This window comes from Oculina patagonica, chromosome 7, assembly GCF_052425735.1.
Source record: "Oculina patagonica isolate OP01 chromosome 7, crgOcupat, whole genome shotgun sequence".
NCBI lineage: Eukaryota > Metazoa > Cnidaria > Anthozoa > Scleractinia > Oculinidae > Oculina > Oculina patagonica.
The window spans coordinates 23,714,159-23,733,246 of record NC_135764.1 but is presented as its reverse complement, the minus strand read 5'-3'; the positions used below and the strand labels follow the sequence as shown (position 1 = coordinate 23,733,246).

The 19,088-nt window shown below is 38.2% G+C and overlaps 1 protein-coding gene across 1 annotated transcript in view; it reads left to right on the top strand.

Annotated features, from left to right (window-relative positions):
* The first annotated feature begins 5,532 nt into the window (after nucleotides 1-5,532).
* LOC144659298 (uncharacterized) overlaps nucleotides 5,533-19,088 on the top strand; it is a 23,775-nt gene continuing 10,219 nt past the window's right edge. The window contains exons 1-18 of the mRNA XM_078519717.1: nucleotides 5,533-5,696; nucleotides 6,658-6,776; nucleotides 8,122-8,361; nucleotides 9,809-9,926; nucleotides 10,554-10,625; nucleotides 12,952-13,023; nucleotides 13,159-13,230; nucleotides 13,367-13,438; nucleotides 13,838-13,909; nucleotides 14,043-14,114; nucleotides 14,237-14,308; nucleotides 14,450-14,521; nucleotides 14,631-14,702; nucleotides 14,926-15,070; nucleotides 15,420-15,490; nucleotides 16,303-16,374; nucleotides 16,477-16,548; nucleotides 16,980-17,051. Coding sequence (XP_078375843.1) covers nucleotides 6,680-6,776; nucleotides 8,122-8,361; nucleotides 9,809-9,926; nucleotides 10,554-10,625; nucleotides 12,952-13,023; nucleotides 13,159-13,230; nucleotides 13,367-13,438; nucleotides 13,838-13,909; nucleotides 14,043-14,114; nucleotides 14,237-14,308; nucleotides 14,450-14,521; nucleotides 14,631-14,702; nucleotides 14,926-15,070; nucleotides 15,420-15,490; nucleotides 16,303-16,374; nucleotides 16,477-16,548; nucleotides 16,980-17,051 — 1,535 coding nt within the window. The 5' untranslated portion in view covers nucleotides 5,533-5,696; nucleotides 6,658-6,679. The remainder of the gene's footprint in view (nucleotides 5,697-6,657; nucleotides 6,777-8,121; nucleotides 8,362-9,808; nucleotides 9,927-10,553; nucleotides 10,626-12,951; nucleotides 13,024-13,158; nucleotides 13,231-13,366; nucleotides 13,439-13,837; nucleotides 13,910-14,042; nucleotides 14,115-14,236; nucleotides 14,309-14,449; nucleotides 14,522-14,630; nucleotides 14,703-14,925; nucleotides 15,071-15,419; nucleotides 15,491-16,302; nucleotides 16,375-16,476; nucleotides 16,549-16,979; nucleotides 17,052-19,088) is intronic.

Sequence of the window (19,088 nt, the reverse complement as noted above, 5' to 3'; positions counted from 1 at the left end):
GGACGGGCGTTGTAGTGTTTGAGGCTCACTTCACTGCGGTGGCCCGAGGATCGCTATGATGTGGCGTAATGGAACCTGCGCGTCGGACAACAGCGTGATCGCAGTCGCTCTAACACTGTGGTTGTTTTTAACTTTCGACAAACACACCAGTTGGGATATTTCTTTCATCTTTCCTGCGAGTTTGCATCCTCGGAGACCCAGGGGCAGTTAGTCGGGGCGACGGGCAGCTCTTCGGGACGACGGGATTTTCGTGCGAAAGTTCTAGGAGGAAAAAAACTTCGTGTAAGAAGGCGTCAGAGCCGCTCTGCTGCTCATCCTCGCTGATTAACCAGAACAACTGTTTTTCTGGCCAATCAGAAGGAAGGAGTTCAAACGCTTCTGCAACTGGTTCGGTAAAAGAAAGTGCCCAGGGGCTCTCCCGAGCTTGTTGTAAACTTTCGCCGAAAATCCTGTCGTCCGGATGAGCTGTCCGTCGCCCCGACTGACTGCCCCTGGGTCTCCGAGGATGGCGAGTTTGTGGACCCCCAGAGGTCTGTTGTCATTGGTCATCGAAAAGTACTCGCGTCCACTTTCGTCCACCAAGAAGTGGAAGCTTTGTTTGGTGAGTTCTTGTTGACCTTCGCATCCGCGGCGACACCAGTACAAGTTGATGTGAAACCAGACATTCCGCAAAAGGCCCTCGAATTGTATTGGAGGTTTAACAATTTCTGGAGGTCTGCTTCTGGATTGGCAGGTTTCTGCTTGGTGTTTTCTTTGTTTTTGCGCTTGTTCAATTTTATCTTACTTTGCAGCAGCTTGTTTGAAGCTTGAAATTCCTGAACCCCCTTTTGTGATAGAAAATTCCTCGGTTTAGGGGTGGATTATTTAGGTATTTCTCGATAGCGTCGCGAAATCCAAGAAGCGATGACCTTGAGTAAAGTGCACGTCTTTGTTCCAGCTTCTGCGAATAAATGACTCGGACGAAGTTTGTTGTCAAGCTCTTTGTTGGTCATTTTGTGAAGGCTTTTGGCAATTTTTCTTTTACGACACCAAGCTGTTTTGAAAAAGCCAGAAAAAATATTGCGTTTGACGAAGGAGAACGCATTCTTAATTTTGCGTGGTGCCTTTTACACATACTGGGTGTCCGGCGTATACCAGGGTCGATTTTGGAGTTAGCATAAATGCCTCGCTTTCATGCTATCGACCTTGATTTAACGCGTATTCACACATTGACTTACCGCACACGACGTCGTACATATCAACGTGGACATTTTGTACGGTTAACCCTACTGCTGGTAAATTAAATTTTACTCACTCTCCTTTCAATTTAGTCAACATGGCAATACCCGATTCCCTCTATAGCGCGCGCCTGCAGGGAATCACGGTAGTTGTATTCATCAAATCGTGCGCGAGACTTAGCAACGATGCACGTTGCTGAGTCTCGCGCGTGGTTTGATGAATACAACTACCGTGATTCCCTGCAGGCGCGCGCTGTAGAGGGAATCGGGTATTGTGCCACAAAATAATTCTGGCGATATATTTAATTTGTCTTGGCAGAAATTGTTTCACAAAAGAAATTTACTGAGTTGGCATGTGTGCCACACTGTAAATCTATCGAATTGTTTTCAGTCTCGGGGTCTGTTGCGCACTCTGTTAATCTATGATTATTACTAGTTATATGGGATAAGTCTGAATTGTATAATTTTCAAAAAATGCTTTTCTTGCATTTGTCTGTGTATTCGCCGTTTTGTATTCTCTTTCGTGTTTTTCGTTTCTGCTCTCGTTATAATGTCGTCAATTTCGGCGCTTGACTTCTTTACCAATCCTTGGTTGTTTACTTTGTTGTTACTTTCCGACTCGGTGTTTTCATCCGTAATTTGTACGGAAATTTCACCTTCTATTGCCGTGTTACGAACAGGACATTCTAAATCTAATGACGCCAAAGTGGTCAAGAGAAAACCTAAGCAAGAAGTTCGGAAGCTGGTCGGCCGTATTGGTTTGATGGCGTGACAATTCCTTCGTACATCTGTACTCTGAGGCCTCGTCTACACTGACCCGGATAAATTTGAAAACGGAGAAATTTAAAACCGCCGCGTAAAATGTTTTCCGTTCACATTAACCTGAATAAATTTGAAAACGATACGCTACTTTGTTGAGCGTTTTTGAAAAGCTCCGTTTTCGGTGACCGAAAACGCCGGATCAGTGTGTACGGTTGGCTTTCGTGTTTGGCTCGCAAACCGAAGTAAAAGGACAAAACCACCAGACAGTTCTTTGAAGTGAAACTCGATAGGAGTCGTCGAATTCTCCCTATTCAAAAATAGTATCTTCTTTGTCTTCATCAATCGCCTGAACGCCTTGCGGCTTGTTCCCTTCGCCGTACTTGTGAACTAGTGACTGGCACTTCGCAGCTAGTACTTTTCTCGATTTTCAAACTCATTGTCATTGAGTATTTTTTTTGTCTTCTCAGGTATCGCTGTATGCTGCGCTGAAAACTGGAAATTGCTACTGGCTCGTATTCTTCTTCAATTTTTGCCGCGTGTGTTTATAAAAAATTCGCTGCGTGAAAAATTTGGACGGAAAGTCGGTCAAGCTCAGTTGGTTCATATCAGTAGCTGTCTTCTTCTGATTTGTGTTTGTACTTTTCTGTTCGTTTATAAAATCGTCTATGGCCTCCTGCCTTTCGGTGATGCCTGTTTCAGTTTCCAAATCAGAAGTTTCCCGATCTTTAGGATAATACGGTAGGATTTTGGGGGGATCACTTGAATTATAGATGAACAGAAGGAGGGATCAGTCGTTACTGAGAGCCCAAAAAGGGGATCACTGAAGATTTTGGAAGGATTCAGATGCGGGACCACTCAAATCTGTTTGGATAATGCAAGTTTAAGAGCACACAAAATAAACGCGCCTTTTCTACTGGGAGATGATTGCATTTGCGGTCTCAATTTGTTCTAACACAACTTTATTATAAAACGGAAACTGTCATACTGAGGAATGTGCACATTTCAATTTAAATCGAGAACGTTTTGTGTTAACACGTCTTTTTTATCCTTTAAAACGTGCTTAGCTTATATTCATCTTTGAACATGACAGGTGAATTCTAATTGTGGACCATAACTCCTGATAACTGAAACATTGTGAAATAGCATGTTTGTTTAACATGAAGCATTTGTCGCCTCTCCTGGAGGTCGATCTGCGCTTTTGTAAACCTGTAGGAGCGGACTGAGGTTCCGTAAACAGCGCAGTGATTCGTCTTTGTGTTTTACTCTAAAAAGGCGAACTCATCGCCTTCGAATGCAACTCTTTATTATGCCTTAAATGAACTTATTAAATTTCTCACCCTTTAGAAAATTATTCTCTTTGTTTGACAGCTCCTCTATCTTATCAAGTTTAGCACCAATCGCATTTGCTATTGTTCAAGCAGTTAGTTCCTGAACCCTGATTACTTGCGACGAAACAAACTCGTAAATCTGTTGGCAATGCTGTTAAGAAACTTTAATTTCGTGGAGTGTTGGTTTGGAAGAAGATATTTTTGCCAGGGCTCCATAACTGGTAACTGAATATGGGTGCAAATACATCGGCGGTGGGGGGATCACGAAAGTAATCAATAGTAATGAGGGGGGATCACTTCATGGAATAACGTTTAAAGGAGGGATCACCTAAATTTCACCATGTTTTTCCCATAATCCTCCGCTCCCCCCCCCCCAGGCGATAAATAATGACCGGTCCCTAAGACTGGCTTTGCCATATAATTGATTGTTTATGTTTATACCACGTAGTGACAACACAGAAGACCCACCCTAGGCACCTAACTATCAAATGTTTATGAACCGGGCTACCTTATTTGTTTTCCCCCTTAATTAGTAAGACTATTATATGACTAGCTCCGTGAGCGGTCAAGATAAAGTGAATCTCGTACTCTGAGCGGCTACCCGAGCAGTCCAGATGGAGCCATCTTGACCGCTCGGGATCGCCCGCTGTGTTCCCGCAAGCGAATAAACTTTTCCCGACGCTACTTGAAAAAGCTTCTCGTCGTAAATTTTCGCTATGAAGCTATTTTCCAAAACAACACAAAGATTATCTGACTGTTTCTAGGGAAGAGAAGTTCGATAACAAAGAAATGGGTTTTGAAGCGAATGAGAGCAAACATTAACAAATTAAACAACAAGTGTTAACGAATTCGCGAACTTTATTTGCCGAAAAAACCGGCTAATACAAAAATTAAAACGCAAAGCGACTTGAAGACATGATATCAGCTTTGTTTATTTGGCGGAAAAGGGAGAGACTGAAGACAGTGACATACCTGAAGAATAAAGTACTGGGCAATCTTGTTGTTTGTGTAACATTTTCAAAAATGGAAGAAAGCGGACGGCACGGCGAACCAGGCACTGTGTTGCAAGCTTAACATCTTTAAACCAAAGAATCTAACGCTCACGTCCAATAAGGGTGGGTCAAACATTTAAATTAATGATGTAGAAAAGTTCAAGCTCGTTTCCCGTGAAGTGGTAAGTCCCAATTGCAAACGCTTTCAACAATCACAATTTCATTATTCAGCTCGTGTCACGGCAGGTTTGCACCACTAAAGCGCCATAAGGGAGCAAATACTCTGCAAAGCCTCCAATAATCAAAAGCTGGCGGCCAGATGGAATGGGCATTCTTGTTTTAAGGTTTCAAACTCAACGTTGATTCGCAAATTTAAGCAATTTTAATAACCTTTTGAGATTTAAAAAGAGGTGAATATCACTGTTGTCGCATCGTTTTTTATTTCTATTTCGTCTCGATTCATGTTGTCACTCATTAAACTTTTTAACCAACGAAATGATTTTAGCGTGCGCCATTGATTGTGCACGCAACTGGATCCTTTTCAGTGCTCCAAGAAAGTCATATAATAAATCCTTTATTGACCAAGCTTGTTTGGTCAAGATGGCAGGATATTGGTCTCTTTGAACTTGATCAACCTGCCATCTTGACTTCACGATTGGTCAATAACCCAAATATCTTTTACTGGAAACAGTATCAAAAATAGTCCGTCTCTACTGCTGGAGATGGGTCAGGAAAATCATCGCCTCTTTCAAAGTGAAACAAATATGGTTTTCCAAATATTTTTGACTGTTTTATAATTGGCTCGAGTTTCATTGTTAACTGGCTCGAGTTTCATTGTTAACAAAGGCGACGGAACGAGAGCAATATGTCTACGGCCACCGCTGGTTTCGTCAAGGTTCCGTTTTGTTGTAGATAAAGTTATCTGAAGATAGGCTAAAAAGAAATTGAAGGTGAGATTTACTGTCGGTATCATTCGAAACAACCAAGTGTAATTCCCGTAATAATAACCACATTTTTCATATAAATTAAAACTCGGCTGCATATCGCCAATATATTTTTCTAAATAGGCTTTTTCCCAAGATTAATCAAAATCATGCAGAGATCTGATTGATTTTCAGTTCTCAGCAGCGTACCATATTTTATCTCCCGCATTATCTACATGTATACAGATAACGGCTTTTGCGACAAAATTAAGCAACCGATTAGTCCACGAGACCATATCACCCAGTTCACATCAAGCAGTGAAATATAATTTGTATGAAAACGGCTTTTCTTTTCAGACTTAAGAACTTGCAGCTTAGATGCAGTTATAAGCAACCCTCAGCTACGAATTTGAAAGCTGTAGATTACGTCAAGTTCAAGTACATGTACAACGACAGACAGTAGGTTAACTTGAGGTAATTTGAAATCATAGATTTGATCTTAATTCTTGAACAATATCAGAAGACTTAAAAATTTGTAGCTTATATCCAGTTATAAGCAACCAGCAGCGACCAGCAGCTACGAATTTGAAAGCTGGTTCGAGTTCGAGTTCGAGTTCAGTCAAGTTCAAGAACAAAAGGGGAGAGTAGATCTTCTTTGAGGTAGTTTTAAATCAAAGATTTGATTTAAGGTTCTTGAAGGTGCCACTTACTCGCACTTCTATATAATTATATTTATTATATGGAGGAGAGTGTTTTACTGGGACCAAAACCACTCGTAGATTCCATACGCCACTCCATCCGGGACCCGAGTGGCGTATTTTCCGTATGACGCTCTTGCGAGTGACATATCGCTCATTGATGTCACGATTCGCGCCATTTCTATTTTGCTGAATGAACTTGGTTTCGTGTCGTTTGTTGTTAGCAAGCATCGACACTAAAGAAACACTAAAAACTGAATTCCGATCAAACAAAATACTTGTCAACTAAATAACACGTAAGAACTGAAAACATTACTGACTTTGATTTGAATCCGATGCAATGAATCATTTCTGCCACTCGAACATAAAATTCATATCTTCTCGCCACCGTGTAATATCCTCTATATATATATATATATCTGTTCGATGGAAGTTTTTTGGGAAGTTTTTTGATTCTACTATTTAAAAAGCGAAGAATAATTTAAAACTTAAGAAACCTTCGGTTATAAAGTCATATTCTTACCGTACCTTTTTTGCAATAGATAATTAACACCATCCAACTTATAAACCGCATTTTGAATGAAGTAAGCATGAGGTTTACACTGTTTTAGTTGTTTCTTAAAGAAAGAAAAGAAGAAAGCTATGTTTGGTTTTTCGAAATGAAGAAAAGAAAAAATATCCGTCTCGGTGTTTTGTTTTGGTGTTTCCCTGTTTAGTAACGCCTTCTTTATACACAGGAATGGTTGCTTTATAGACCATATGGGAAGACACAAATTATTTTGCGCCGTGAAGATTTTTTCTTTGCTGTTAGTGTTTATGTGGAATGTGGATTGCGGTCATGCTACAAATACACAAGGTAAGCACGCATAAACTTATTGCCTTAATTTATCACCGCAGCGACATGCACGTCTCATTGTGGCACAATAGGAACTGTCGCTGCAACTTGCCCTTGCAGTTTTCCTTGGGTGTTTGAATTACCTCCATGGCAAAAAAAAACTTTACTGCTCTGCTCGTTACTCCAAATATTTTCTTGGTCAGTAGAACTGTATGTCTCTTTTAAGACAATTATAAAGTATATCGTAATGTGTAGCTGCCTAAAGCTAGCTATTCCTTTTATTTTCTTGAACTGTTTAAACCTTCGAAATTTAAGTTGTTAAAACTTAACTTACTTAAATATACATATCAATAACTTAATCGTTTCAAAACACAAATGCCTTTCTAAGTGCAAGCCTAGAGAAAACAGAAGATTACTTACAACAAAGACATTAAAAGTACCTTTAATAGAGAGAGTAAAAGAGATTGTCTATTGAAGTTTCTTTTTTACTCCTGAAATTGAATGTAAAATCGAAGTTATTGATCTGCCCAGCTCCGCCGGCGTTGTTAGCTTCTTGCTTCCTACGGTTTCGTGACAGCTATTGACATTGTCATAATTTAAGACTGTCAGATATGTGATGCTGACTTTTCTGTCTACGCCAACTATTCTTTTTAAAAAACCTTTCTGTACGGCACGGGTTTCTCCCGCCATTGTTCGGTTCTGTTAGCATAACCTTCGCTTATGCCGAAGACACTTCATTTCGATTGGCTTCCCACAGCTTCTGCATTTGTTAGTACCTTCATCTTATCCGTATATCGCAGGACTGCGACGTGGAACGGTCTGAGGCGCTTTCCAGTAGCAGAAAACGCTTTGCTCGGCGTACGATGCGCCGCTCCAGCTCGACATGACCAAATATAGTTTTGAAGCACATATGCTGTGGGATGAAATCCTGTATAATGGAGATGCAATCCCCTTCCTAAGCTTTCTCTGTTATGTTGTAGAAGACTAAGTTGTTCCTTCTCGACCTGTTGGGAAGTTCATATCCTTCAGCGCATTGACAGTGGCGTAAATCTGCTTTTAAGCCCAAGTCCATCTTTACCTCTTGCTAGTCTTCTGTCATAGAGCTTAGGCCGTTTTCAACATCACCCGCTGTATTTTCAATTCTCAGTAACCCTCCGTTTATCCTCACGAGCACATCTTGTTTCTTTAACTTCTCGTGCATGCTTTTCAAAATGGCGCAACTGTGGTGTACCTCAGTTTTCCTTGCCAAAGCTGTGTCAGAACGATATAAAACACCTACTCCATTTGACAGCCAGTACTAGCCCCGAAATACAAATGAACATATTAAAAAATGTAGTGTCTAATTTAAGTTTTTCTCAAAAAATAGTTTCACCCAAGTTGGTATTGCCAGCAAAAGTTCTACGGGTGTTACCAGGGTACAGGTTTTGGTGTTCAGCCACTGGAACTGAGCCCATATACATAGCACTGATAAGAAACTCAAGAGTACTGGCAAATACAACGCTCTTCTGGAATGCGGATGTAGTGGTAAATGAAGAAGCAAACTACACTTTTGTGGCCACCAACAAGTATGGTAGTGACGTGGGAGTGGTCTCAGTTATTTTTAAAGGTAAGAACACCAACATTATTTTACTTTAGGTTCTTCTTTTTGGGCGTGCTTTGTATCCGGCCATAAATATAACTTACATTTTTAGCCTTCGGACGTAAAATGGGATAATTCAAACATCTCACCCCACCCAACAAAGACTTTTTTAGGTAAAACAGCAGAAAAATAAGGTGAAATCAGCTAACAAAGGGTTTTAAGCCAAGTTAAACACTATTTTTTTTAAATTACTTTGCTGGAGTATTACAGAAGTATAAGACATAATGGATTTCCTGTGCGCCTTTCGATTAGCTTGAGGTTTAAGGCTGTTTGCGCGAATTGTCCATGCGCACCCCTACTGCGCACGTAATTCATGTCGCAACGTCACGCCATGTCATGAATGAGCGCGCACACTGACAAAACTTTATAAACACAAATAAGGTAGGTAGCCGCTGCGTTAACTTCGCTTGTAGTTTCGTCTCTTAAATGGTCGATGACTCCCATTTTTTCGGGGTATTTCACCTTCTATGATAATCTCTACCGATTGACAAAAATGGGCCAAATCTGAATGTTAGAAGTTGGTTGTTTTCTTTTATTTTCTCTTCTCGTGCAAAGAAAGTTGGCCTACATCAATTCCCGGGGGGGGGGGGGGGTACTTGGGTCAGTTTTTGTTGGGTAAGTGCCGCTGGCCTCTCAGAACCCCCACCCCATTATAGCCATATTCTATGGACAATTATAGACCCCATGTTAGTCACTTTTGGGTAAATGTAATTTTCACGACCCCAACTTAGTCACTTTCTGTTTTTGCGTCTACTGTATAAATCCTTTTAAGTAAGTCATTCTAGGTAAAGAAGATCCAAGTTATCTTAACTTCGATGGACGCAGAATAGCAATTGAATATCCTAACACGAATGCGGACTTTGTTCTGGACTATTGTGCAACTGGTAAATGTTTAAGTTGTGATTTCAAGGCAGGAAATTTAATGGGAGCCGTTTGTCAAATATTAAACAACAGCAATAAATACGGTAACATTTTTTTTTTCGGCGAATCTTTCCGTTTATAAATCACAACTTGCCAGAATTTTCTTACTCTCAAAATCATGGAAAAGTGTGACCCCATTCTAGCCACCCTATAAAAATGCATGAAAAGGCAACCCCATTATAGTCAGTCCAGTCGTGAAAATGCGACCCCATCCAGCGGCACATCCCCATTAGCCCATTTATTTGGTCGCCAGAAGCCGATGAAGTAATATTGCGTGACGAGGTCAAATTTATTCAAAAATGCGCCTTCTTTCAGATAATAATTCGGTGATCCCAATCTCGTTTTTACATTTCTAACATGAGTAACTCGTGAACTAGCAGAAAAATTTCAATGTTATAAGATTTTCGCGCGAACGTCCTTAAGTTCCCAAAACTTCGTTCGTAGCTGTCCTTTACTTAAAAAGGATTCTCATTCTAGTTTTGTTGATGTTTAGATTGTGACGTCGTATGTTCTTATGAATGGATTTATCCGTGGGGAAATGTTCTATCTTGCCGGAATGTAACGACACCAGGAGATATTGCGAAATGCTCTTCAACATTCATCGAATCTTTGTAAGAATCTCTAGTGGTTTATATCAGTATATAATTTCTGTTTATCCCTACAGAAATGGCTTTTTGGAGTTTGTAGGAAACAGGGTGGGGCGAGTGAACATGCTTTTCTACATTTTCAAAAATATTTAATAAGCTGCGGTAGTAAAAGTTGTATTTACATGTTAATTGCTGGCCGATAATGACGCAAAGTATCTTACCCCAATAAAACACAACACAATAATGTCAGCCTGGACTCCAACCCGGACCTCTCGTTCTGGGGACTAACGCAGCAGCGCCTCGTGATATAGAAGAAGCTAACATATGACTTTTTGGCCATTCATATTTTTATCCAATATTGCATTGCATATTTTCTTCGTTATCAAAATTTCGAACTTTAATGATTATCCCAAATTTAATAGGCGCAATAGCGCCATTCGTGTCTACCCTCGTATGCCTGTTCTTTTCCTTTCTTTTCTTTATTTCATTATTTTTCAATGAAAATGAAATTATCTTACTTAAAAAACTAAAGTAACAAATTGCCATATCTCAAAGAAATTACATTCTTTGATCGTATTCTGTTTTGAGAGAACGTAGCAAACACTATTTTTAGATTTGTGTTAATTTGTAGAATGCTGTTATGATTTCCAGAAGAGTGATTTCAAGCAACTTTACACATGTTCCTGTTGGGATCTTTTCTAATCTCACAGGCCTACGAATGCTGTTAGTCTGATTTTATTTTGTTTTATTCACAATAGTCGTAAAAAGCATTGAATACATTTGCTGTGAGTTTTTTCCTTGGTGTACTTTTTCATATGCACAGTCAATTGCAAAGAAAAAAAAACAAGGGATAATGAGTGACACGCGGAAATGTATCTAATATGTAAGTTCATCGAAAAAAAAAGGTTAAGTTTTTATCATAACACTGATTCATAACACTGATATCTTTTCATTTTTTAGATAGTGTTATAATATCCACAACGTACGCTGATATCTTTTCATTTTCTAGAGACTTGTCTTCAAGCCATATTCAATTTCTATCCAACGGAGCGTTAGACAACCTGGCAAATCTTGAATATTTATAAGTGAAAACAATAAAAGCACACAAAATATGCTGCAAAAATAGTTGTGTTGTTTGCTTTACATACATCAAGGTATGAAATTAAAGTGACAGGAAAAAGCGTTTGTATGAATTTATAGCGGTGAGAAGAAAAAAACTCTTTGAAAATGTTAATCTTGAAAAGCATAGTTATAGAGGAAAATTGTTACCAAACTTGGCAAAAATTATGTTAAAAGGATACAATCGTGTGCTATTGTTTTCTTTTCGTTTCAATTTTAAAAGAACCCCATACTCTTATTGATCCAGCGAGATTTATTGGAATCTTCAAGAGGTTTCAAAAAAAAACAACCAACCAACCAACTTAACTTGCTATGGCCACATTTCTTGGTTGTCAAAGACCAATCCTCGTGTCTGGCCTAGGTTATGTTACCTTCTATATGTACTCAACTGCGTCCTTTTAAGTTTAAGTGTTTAAAAAAGGAACTGATAAATCTGAATATTTTGCCGGACTTTGCCCACACGAACAGAGGATGGTAATTCTTGGCATAGGCGTACGGGCAATTTTTTGCCAGGGGGGGCGGTGAGACATTTGCCCAAAAAATTCTCGCAAGTTGCCCAAATTTTTACGAAGCAGTCAAGAAGAAATAAGGGTCATACGATGAACTAGCATAGGCTTTCAAATGAAGTGAAAAATTGTTACATAAGAATCTATCGTATGAGCTCAAAAAATACGTTAAAAGAAATAGCTGTCTCTACCATTTCAACGGCCGAAGATGTCAGCAATACGATCCATGTCACTGTTGACTACAAATATGGAATATGCCTTTTTAATGCTAATAAGTGCGATGACAAGTAATAATTTAGGCCAAGTAAAAAACAAATGTTTCTCTTCCGGATTTCTATAAAAGAGAGAGCGGGCGGGCTCATTTTTTGTTATTTTTTTATTATTATTATTAATTTTTGTTGCATTCCATACCTGTGTTGTTCGAATATCGATGTTTTATCCTACATCGTCAAATTCTCTAGGCCAGAAAATAAATCCTGCAAGGTAATTGACCTATCCAGTACGGACCTAGCGTAACACGGGTTTAATTTTTTTTGTTATTTCCAAAAAAAAATAATACAAAAAGAGAGGCGGCCCCAAAAGATGAAGCAGCGGGGACAAAAACAGTTGTTTTGTTTTTTTACTTGGCCGTACTGAAACGTTGTCGCCCCATCAGGTGCTGCGGAGGTAAGTTTTTAATCTGCGCAACGCACTGAATGATCGTTCTGCAGAACACGATGTAGCAGGTATCATTGCATGGATATGAACCACGTAAGGAAACTCTCAAAACTTATCAAATAGATCATTCCCTTGCATTGTCTCCAGCATTTCTGAAACAGTTATGTAGCCTAATCCACGTACACGACGAAAACTCGCGCACATTTTCTGCTCGGCTTCCAGAATCTCGCCGTCGATTTTGTAAAATTGAGCAACGCGGAGAAGCTTTTTTATCAGGTGTTTCACTGTGACAGATATTTGCAGTACAGTGCCCAACAGTAAAAAAACTACAAATATGTATATCAACAAATGGTCCCTTTCACTACTAACCAGAAACTCGTCAGGTGCTAAGCAACCACTGTCTCATGTGAATTTAGTTAACTGGCTTTAACACGCCGTCTTGAGGTTAAAATAGAAAATATCTATCACTTCGAAAAAAAACTTCTTAAAAAACGGCTTTACCCAAATTTTCTCTTGCTGCCCAAAAAATCTGACTTGCCCAAAATTTGGGGGGGCTGCAGCCCCCCTGCCCCCCGGCCCGTACGCCTATGATTCTTGGCCTGTGATTTACTCTGTTTTTAAGCCAAGACTGCAGAAAAATTCAGTTTGGGCTTGCCTGCTAATGGTCGATACTTGGCTGCAGGCCAGAAGGTTTAAGTTTTCTCTTCTATCTTTCCCCACTTCCCTAGTTTTTCATTATCCGATTAATTTATTATGTATTTTCACAGGGATTTGTCTTCAAACGCTATTACATTTCTACCTGACAAAGTGTTTAAAAATCTGACAAATTTGTTAGAACTGTAAGTAAAACGAAGCAAACTGCACTATAAATCTTATGGGTCTATACTCGCACAAAACAAATCATAATGTAATGATATCTTTCAAAGGGTTGTTAGTTATCGTCAATTTACTTATAAGATAATATATTTCCATAGATCTTTGACATCAAACGCTATTTCATTTCTAACTGACAGTGTGTTTGAAAGTTTGACAAATTTGCAGGAACTGTAAGTAAAACAAAGCGCACTACAATACAAATAGTGCAAAAATTTATATTTATGAAAATCAAAACATAATGGTATGATTAAATGTAAAAAAAATATATTTTTCATATTACTCTTATCGAAGTATGTATTTTTGCAGATCTTTGGCATCAAACGGTATTTCATTTCTAACTGACAGAGTGTTTGCCAATCTGACACATTTGCAATATCTGTAAGTGAAACGAAGCTTGCATTTTGCGCTGCAATTTTTGCATTAATGTTAAATATCTATGGAAGACAAAACACGACGAAATAATTCAATTTTAAAATTTCTTATTTTATCTATAATTACTCTTCCTGCACTACGTACTTTCACAGAACCAAGATATGCTGTTATATTTATACAGGGGGGGGGGGGGGGAGAGTCGACACTTTTCTTTGAAGACATAGCAGTGCCTGGAAACGATGCGAGATCCGAGAAGTGAAGAGACACGCCTGCGGCTGGTATTTCACCCCACACCTCTTCTGTGCTCTTGTCACTTCCTGCGTGCTTTATAAAAGAACACAGCACGGTCAAGGTTTTCTTGTTAAATGAAGCGATGTTAGTTATTATCATTATGTATTTTCACAGATATTTGTCATCAAACACTATTACATTTCTGCCTGACAGAGTGTTTGCCAATCTGAAAAATCTGCGGACTCTGTAAGTGAAACGAAGTGTACTGCACTGCATACTTTGCATAGCTGTAAGCTCTTGAGTATTAAAAGTAATTAAAATGTAACAGGTACAATTTTTATCATTAACATTACTCGTATGCGTTATGTCTTTTTTACAGATCTTTGTCATCAAACGTTATCACATTTCTACCTGACGGACTCTTGGCCAATCTGAAAAAATTGCAATATCTGTAAGTGCAACGAAGAGTACTACACAGTAAATATTGTGACATTTTTATAATCATGATATAAGAAACAAAAAAAAAGGTGCCACTTATTATCAATTTTTTTTTTACAATATATTTTTTCCCAGAGACTTGTCATCAAACGCTATTACATTTCTACCAGACAAATTATTTGAAAATCTGATACATTTAGGAGAGCTGTAAGTGAAACGAAGTGCACTGCATTGCAAACCTCGCATGGGATTCAAATTATGAGAAACTAAATATCATGTAATAATTGAATGAAAAACATTTTTAGACTTTTTATTATCATTTTACTTGTTACTTTATGTATTTTGCAGGAATTTGTCATCAAACGCTATAACATTTCTACCTGACAGAGTGTTTGCCAATTTGAGAATTTTAAGAGTGCTGTAAGTAAAAAGAAATGCATTGCACTGCAAAATTGCAAATGAACTTAAGGTAAAACAAGCGGCACATGTATTTATTCAATTGCAAACCGTCGAATCATTGTTTTCACAGAGATTTGTCGTCAAATGCTGTTACCTCTCTACCTGACAGAGTGTTTGCCAATCTAAGACGTTTAACAAGTCTGTAAGTGAACTTAAGTGGAAAGAAACGCACTGCACTGCAAAAAACGAAATATTACGGAATAAATTATTGAATTAGCTATAAACTTATTTATACTTTAAATTAATTTAAAGCAATTATGTTAACCATAGACCCGCTTTTATCAGTAATCCCTGTAAAGAGAGAACAAAGCAGCTAATTTCTGGTGAGCGGCCACTTCATGCATGTGACCCTCTGTACCTCCCAGGACGGCAAGTTTTCACGTGTCTATAGAACCCTACAATCACACAACCAGCATGGCAGAACAACATTTTTCGCTTTTCCTTGGAGAGGACTGTCATCTTACACTCTTTACCCTAGAGAAGTATCACCCACTTGATAGGATTATCACAGTCAGCACCCTGTGACTTATCGCCGCCAAAGTAAATTATTACCGCTTATATAGTACCTTCCAAATATGGTAAAAATTAGTTATTATAAAGCTTGTTCTGAGGCACGATAAGCACGATACACTTTTTAGAATTTAACCACGTGTTCTAAATTTTCCAGGATTTGTCAAGAATACAGTTCTATGTTTTTTAGATGTGATATCAGAAAATTGATGTGCCCGAATAAAACAGCAAGCGGAGCTTGCACACCTAAAAAAATAATCCTGTTGAAATTCAGAATAAAAAAATTCAAACTCTGAACTCTGAGTTAGGAATATTATTATTTTTATTTATTACTTAATGTGCTTAACAGATATTTGTCATAAACGCTATTACATTTCTACCTGACAGAGTGTTCGCCGATCTGTCAAATTTGGGAATTCTGTAAGTCAAAGAAGACACTTGCAAAACAAGACTTAAATGGATTAACATACATGTAAAACGAAATGAAAGTACTTATTTAATATTTAACAATAATCACGGAGCCTGAGGTGAATAATTGTTTTAGTATAATTTTTAGAGGTGATCATCAAGAACTTCAAAATAACGATAGCAAACAAGAAAATAGCAAACACAAGTGTTCGCTTGCATACGTTGTAAACCAGTTAAATTCATCGATTGCAATCAGAATTTATCAAATAGTTAAAGAAATAAAACGGAACAAAACAAACACTATGAGAAAGATAGATGTCCGGCACCTTGTATGATTGTTGATGACTTCTAAGTGAATGTGCGAATCCTCTGGAAAATGAGTAGCTCCGGTGAGAAAAGAACTAAATAATGTTCGCTCAATCGATCTGACTGAGTTTCTCATCGATCGCCAAAACCGCCGTGTTTACGATCATTTCTAATGCCTTGAGAACCATCTCTTGAAAATATGTTCGGTCCAAAAGCCTTGGTAGTTAATTTGAAAAATTCCCAATGTTTAAAATATCCAGGACTTGGACTGGTTTCTTTCAAATCAAAGAAATTTTCATTCAGCAAGAGCGGCCATTTTTACTTGCCTGGATGTCAAAGGTGGCGTGGCTAAGTAACCAAGCCTTCAAAGCTATAATCACCTCGCGCGGGGTGATTATAGCCTCATAAGCCGAGCTTCTCGACCAATCAGAATGCTTCAATTCTTATTATCACCTCTGAAATTATACTAAAAAAGGATATTCTCAGCTATCTAACTACCTTGTGTGTGTTTTTCGCAGATATTTGTCGTCAAACGCTATTAGAATTTTACCTGACAAAGTGTTTGCCAATGTCCAATATTTAACATATATGTAAGTGAAAAGAAAATTATCAGTACTGGGATTATACTCATAAAAAAACTGAAAAAGGTTTAAAAATACATATTTTAATGAATGGGTTGTCTATTCTCACAGTGAACTGTCATCAAACTCTATTACATTTCTACCTGAAAGAGTGTTTGCCAATCTGAGAATTTTGAGTGAAGTGTAAGTGAAGGAAACTGCACTGCATATCAACATTCATGAAAAACGAAGTATAATGTCATAATTCAATCTAAACCATGAATAATGTCAGGTGGCATTATTAGCTTTCATGTTTTGACACTCAAAATGCTATATATTCTGAACTTACAACGTTATAATTTACATTTGATAGTGGTGACAGAATGACGCCGAAATGTCAGGCATGCTCTAGCTTTGATATTTCTTTTAAAAGGTTTTTCAATTTCTTCTTTAATAAAAATATCCCATTTTAAAGCCGTAAACTTATGCACGTTTAATTGTGGGGCAGCCGGAACCCTTACTCTGCTTTTCTAGTTTTTATAATTTTATATGGACAATAAGTTCACTACGTCAACCTAACTAGCTTCGTAAGAAGTCAAACACTAACTTAAGTGATTTTTTTTTTTTTTATATAGAGATCTTTCTTACAACAAAATTCAGTATTTGCCAAATGACATGTTCTGTTGTTCATCGCAGTTCCAATATTTGTAAGTATTTCATCCACAACGAGATAAAATGGATAATGTTTTGCTCCTTTTAGGACGGTTCCTCCTTAACACAAAGATCTTTTGTGCGGTTTATGACTATGCGGAAAAAGTAGATCTCAGCAACGGCTATTGGAATCCGAAAAGAAAATTGGGGGTCACTACGCATTTCTCTGCAGGAATAATTAAGCTTGAATCAAGGGGGGGGGGGGGGGAAGAAACTTCCTTTGTTACACGACTCAAAAAGTAATCATAGCGGTGCCGGGCAACCGAGACTGCGCAGTAGCTATCGAATGGTTGCTAAGGGCGTAGTGAATAGCTTGACAAAGTTCATTGTCTAGTTCGCATGATTTGGTCTTGACCGTGCACAAAACACAATAGCTATTTGCATTTTGATTGCTTCTTTGAAGTCTTCTGGACATCAAAACAACAAACAGTAGCTAACGGTGATAACGGTGACCAGTCTGGCAAAAGTAAGATTTTGTGAATTATACTAAACTCTAATGGTTCTGAAATTATTTCCCATTTTTTGTCTTGTGACGTCATGACGTAGTCATGACGACACAAGATAATACTACAGGGGACAAGGTGCATTCCATGCGTATTTGCTTTCTGAGGCCGCGGAATTTTCCCGCCATGTCAATATTTTTCCCGCCATGTGAATATTTTTCCCGCCATGTCAAAATTTTCTTTTTTTTTAGTAAATGCCGAAAAATGCGATCATCAGATTTAAACAAAACAGATGCAGACTTCTCAACCTCAAAGCACTGGAAATCTAGAGATTGAGGTAAAAAAATCTGGAGATTTCAGTAAAAACCGGGAGATTGATCAACTGACGGACAAAAATAACTAAAAGAGTCCTAAAACCAGGCGCTAATCAAATGACTTGTTACTCTGTTTTTTCGTGAGATTTCTGTTTCTCGTCGTGAGATTGAAGTGAAAACCGTGAGTCTCAGGACAAAATCGTGAGACTTGAGAGGTCTGCAGATGCTGTTTACACTGACAGTTGCGTTTATTTTTAAGCTTTTTGTTTGTTTTTCTTAGTGATAAAAGCAATCACACGAGATTCCCACCATTCTAGTCATATTAGTCAATCTGATAATAGCTACCGTTTCGTGAGAACAATGTGTTTTATGATTTTGGTACAGCAATAGGGGAAAAGCATGTCTTAAACAGGATTGCGCCTTACAGAACTGTAGGTATGTCGACCGACAATATGTCAGGAAAACCTTTTTTTGCCGTTTCCATTTTTGATTAGATCCGATTTCAAAGATGTAATAGTCCGTAGTAGTCGAACCACATGTGTGCCTTTACTTCAGTTGACTAGCTAGCTTAGGCAAGTTAGAATTTGTGCTGATTAAACTAGTTCAAAACAACTGATCCCGTGGACATTATTTTCCTTGTGTGTCTTCAATTTGAGTATTACTCGAAGACACACGCGAAAGGTCAACCATGAAACTTTGCTTGGTAGTGTGCGTGAGTTTATTGAAACGTGAGGCTGAAAACGTTCTTATCAGTCACAGACACAAAACAACAAAGGAAAATCTGTGACTTTGTTGACCTTTTTAAGATATTTAAGAATTATCTGTGACAGATAAATGCTTATGAATCTGTGTGTCTGTATTCTTTTTGTGCTGTTATCGGAGTCCTATAACTGTTCAACGGCTACATGCTGGAGTGTACTTTGAATTTAAGTCAAGCCTACTTTCGGCTGCTTGGAAAAATCGCTTTTGATAAGGTGTCGGAAACAAGTCGCGTGACAATAATAAGTACAAACATTATCCGCCTGACAGAAATAGCAACGATCAATTAGTATGAATCAAAATGGACGCTTAATTACCGTGATTGTGATCGGAATGGATACTATTAAGGCATCGATTTCAAAACTTTAAGCACGTAATCTTATACAATAATTAAAGATAGAAACTTCACGGACAGTTACTCAGAGTTTAACGCACGAAGCGATCATCAGACTGTGTCGTTAGATGCGGTGAAATACAATTTATACTACGTTCATGGAGGACGGTTGGAACGATCCTG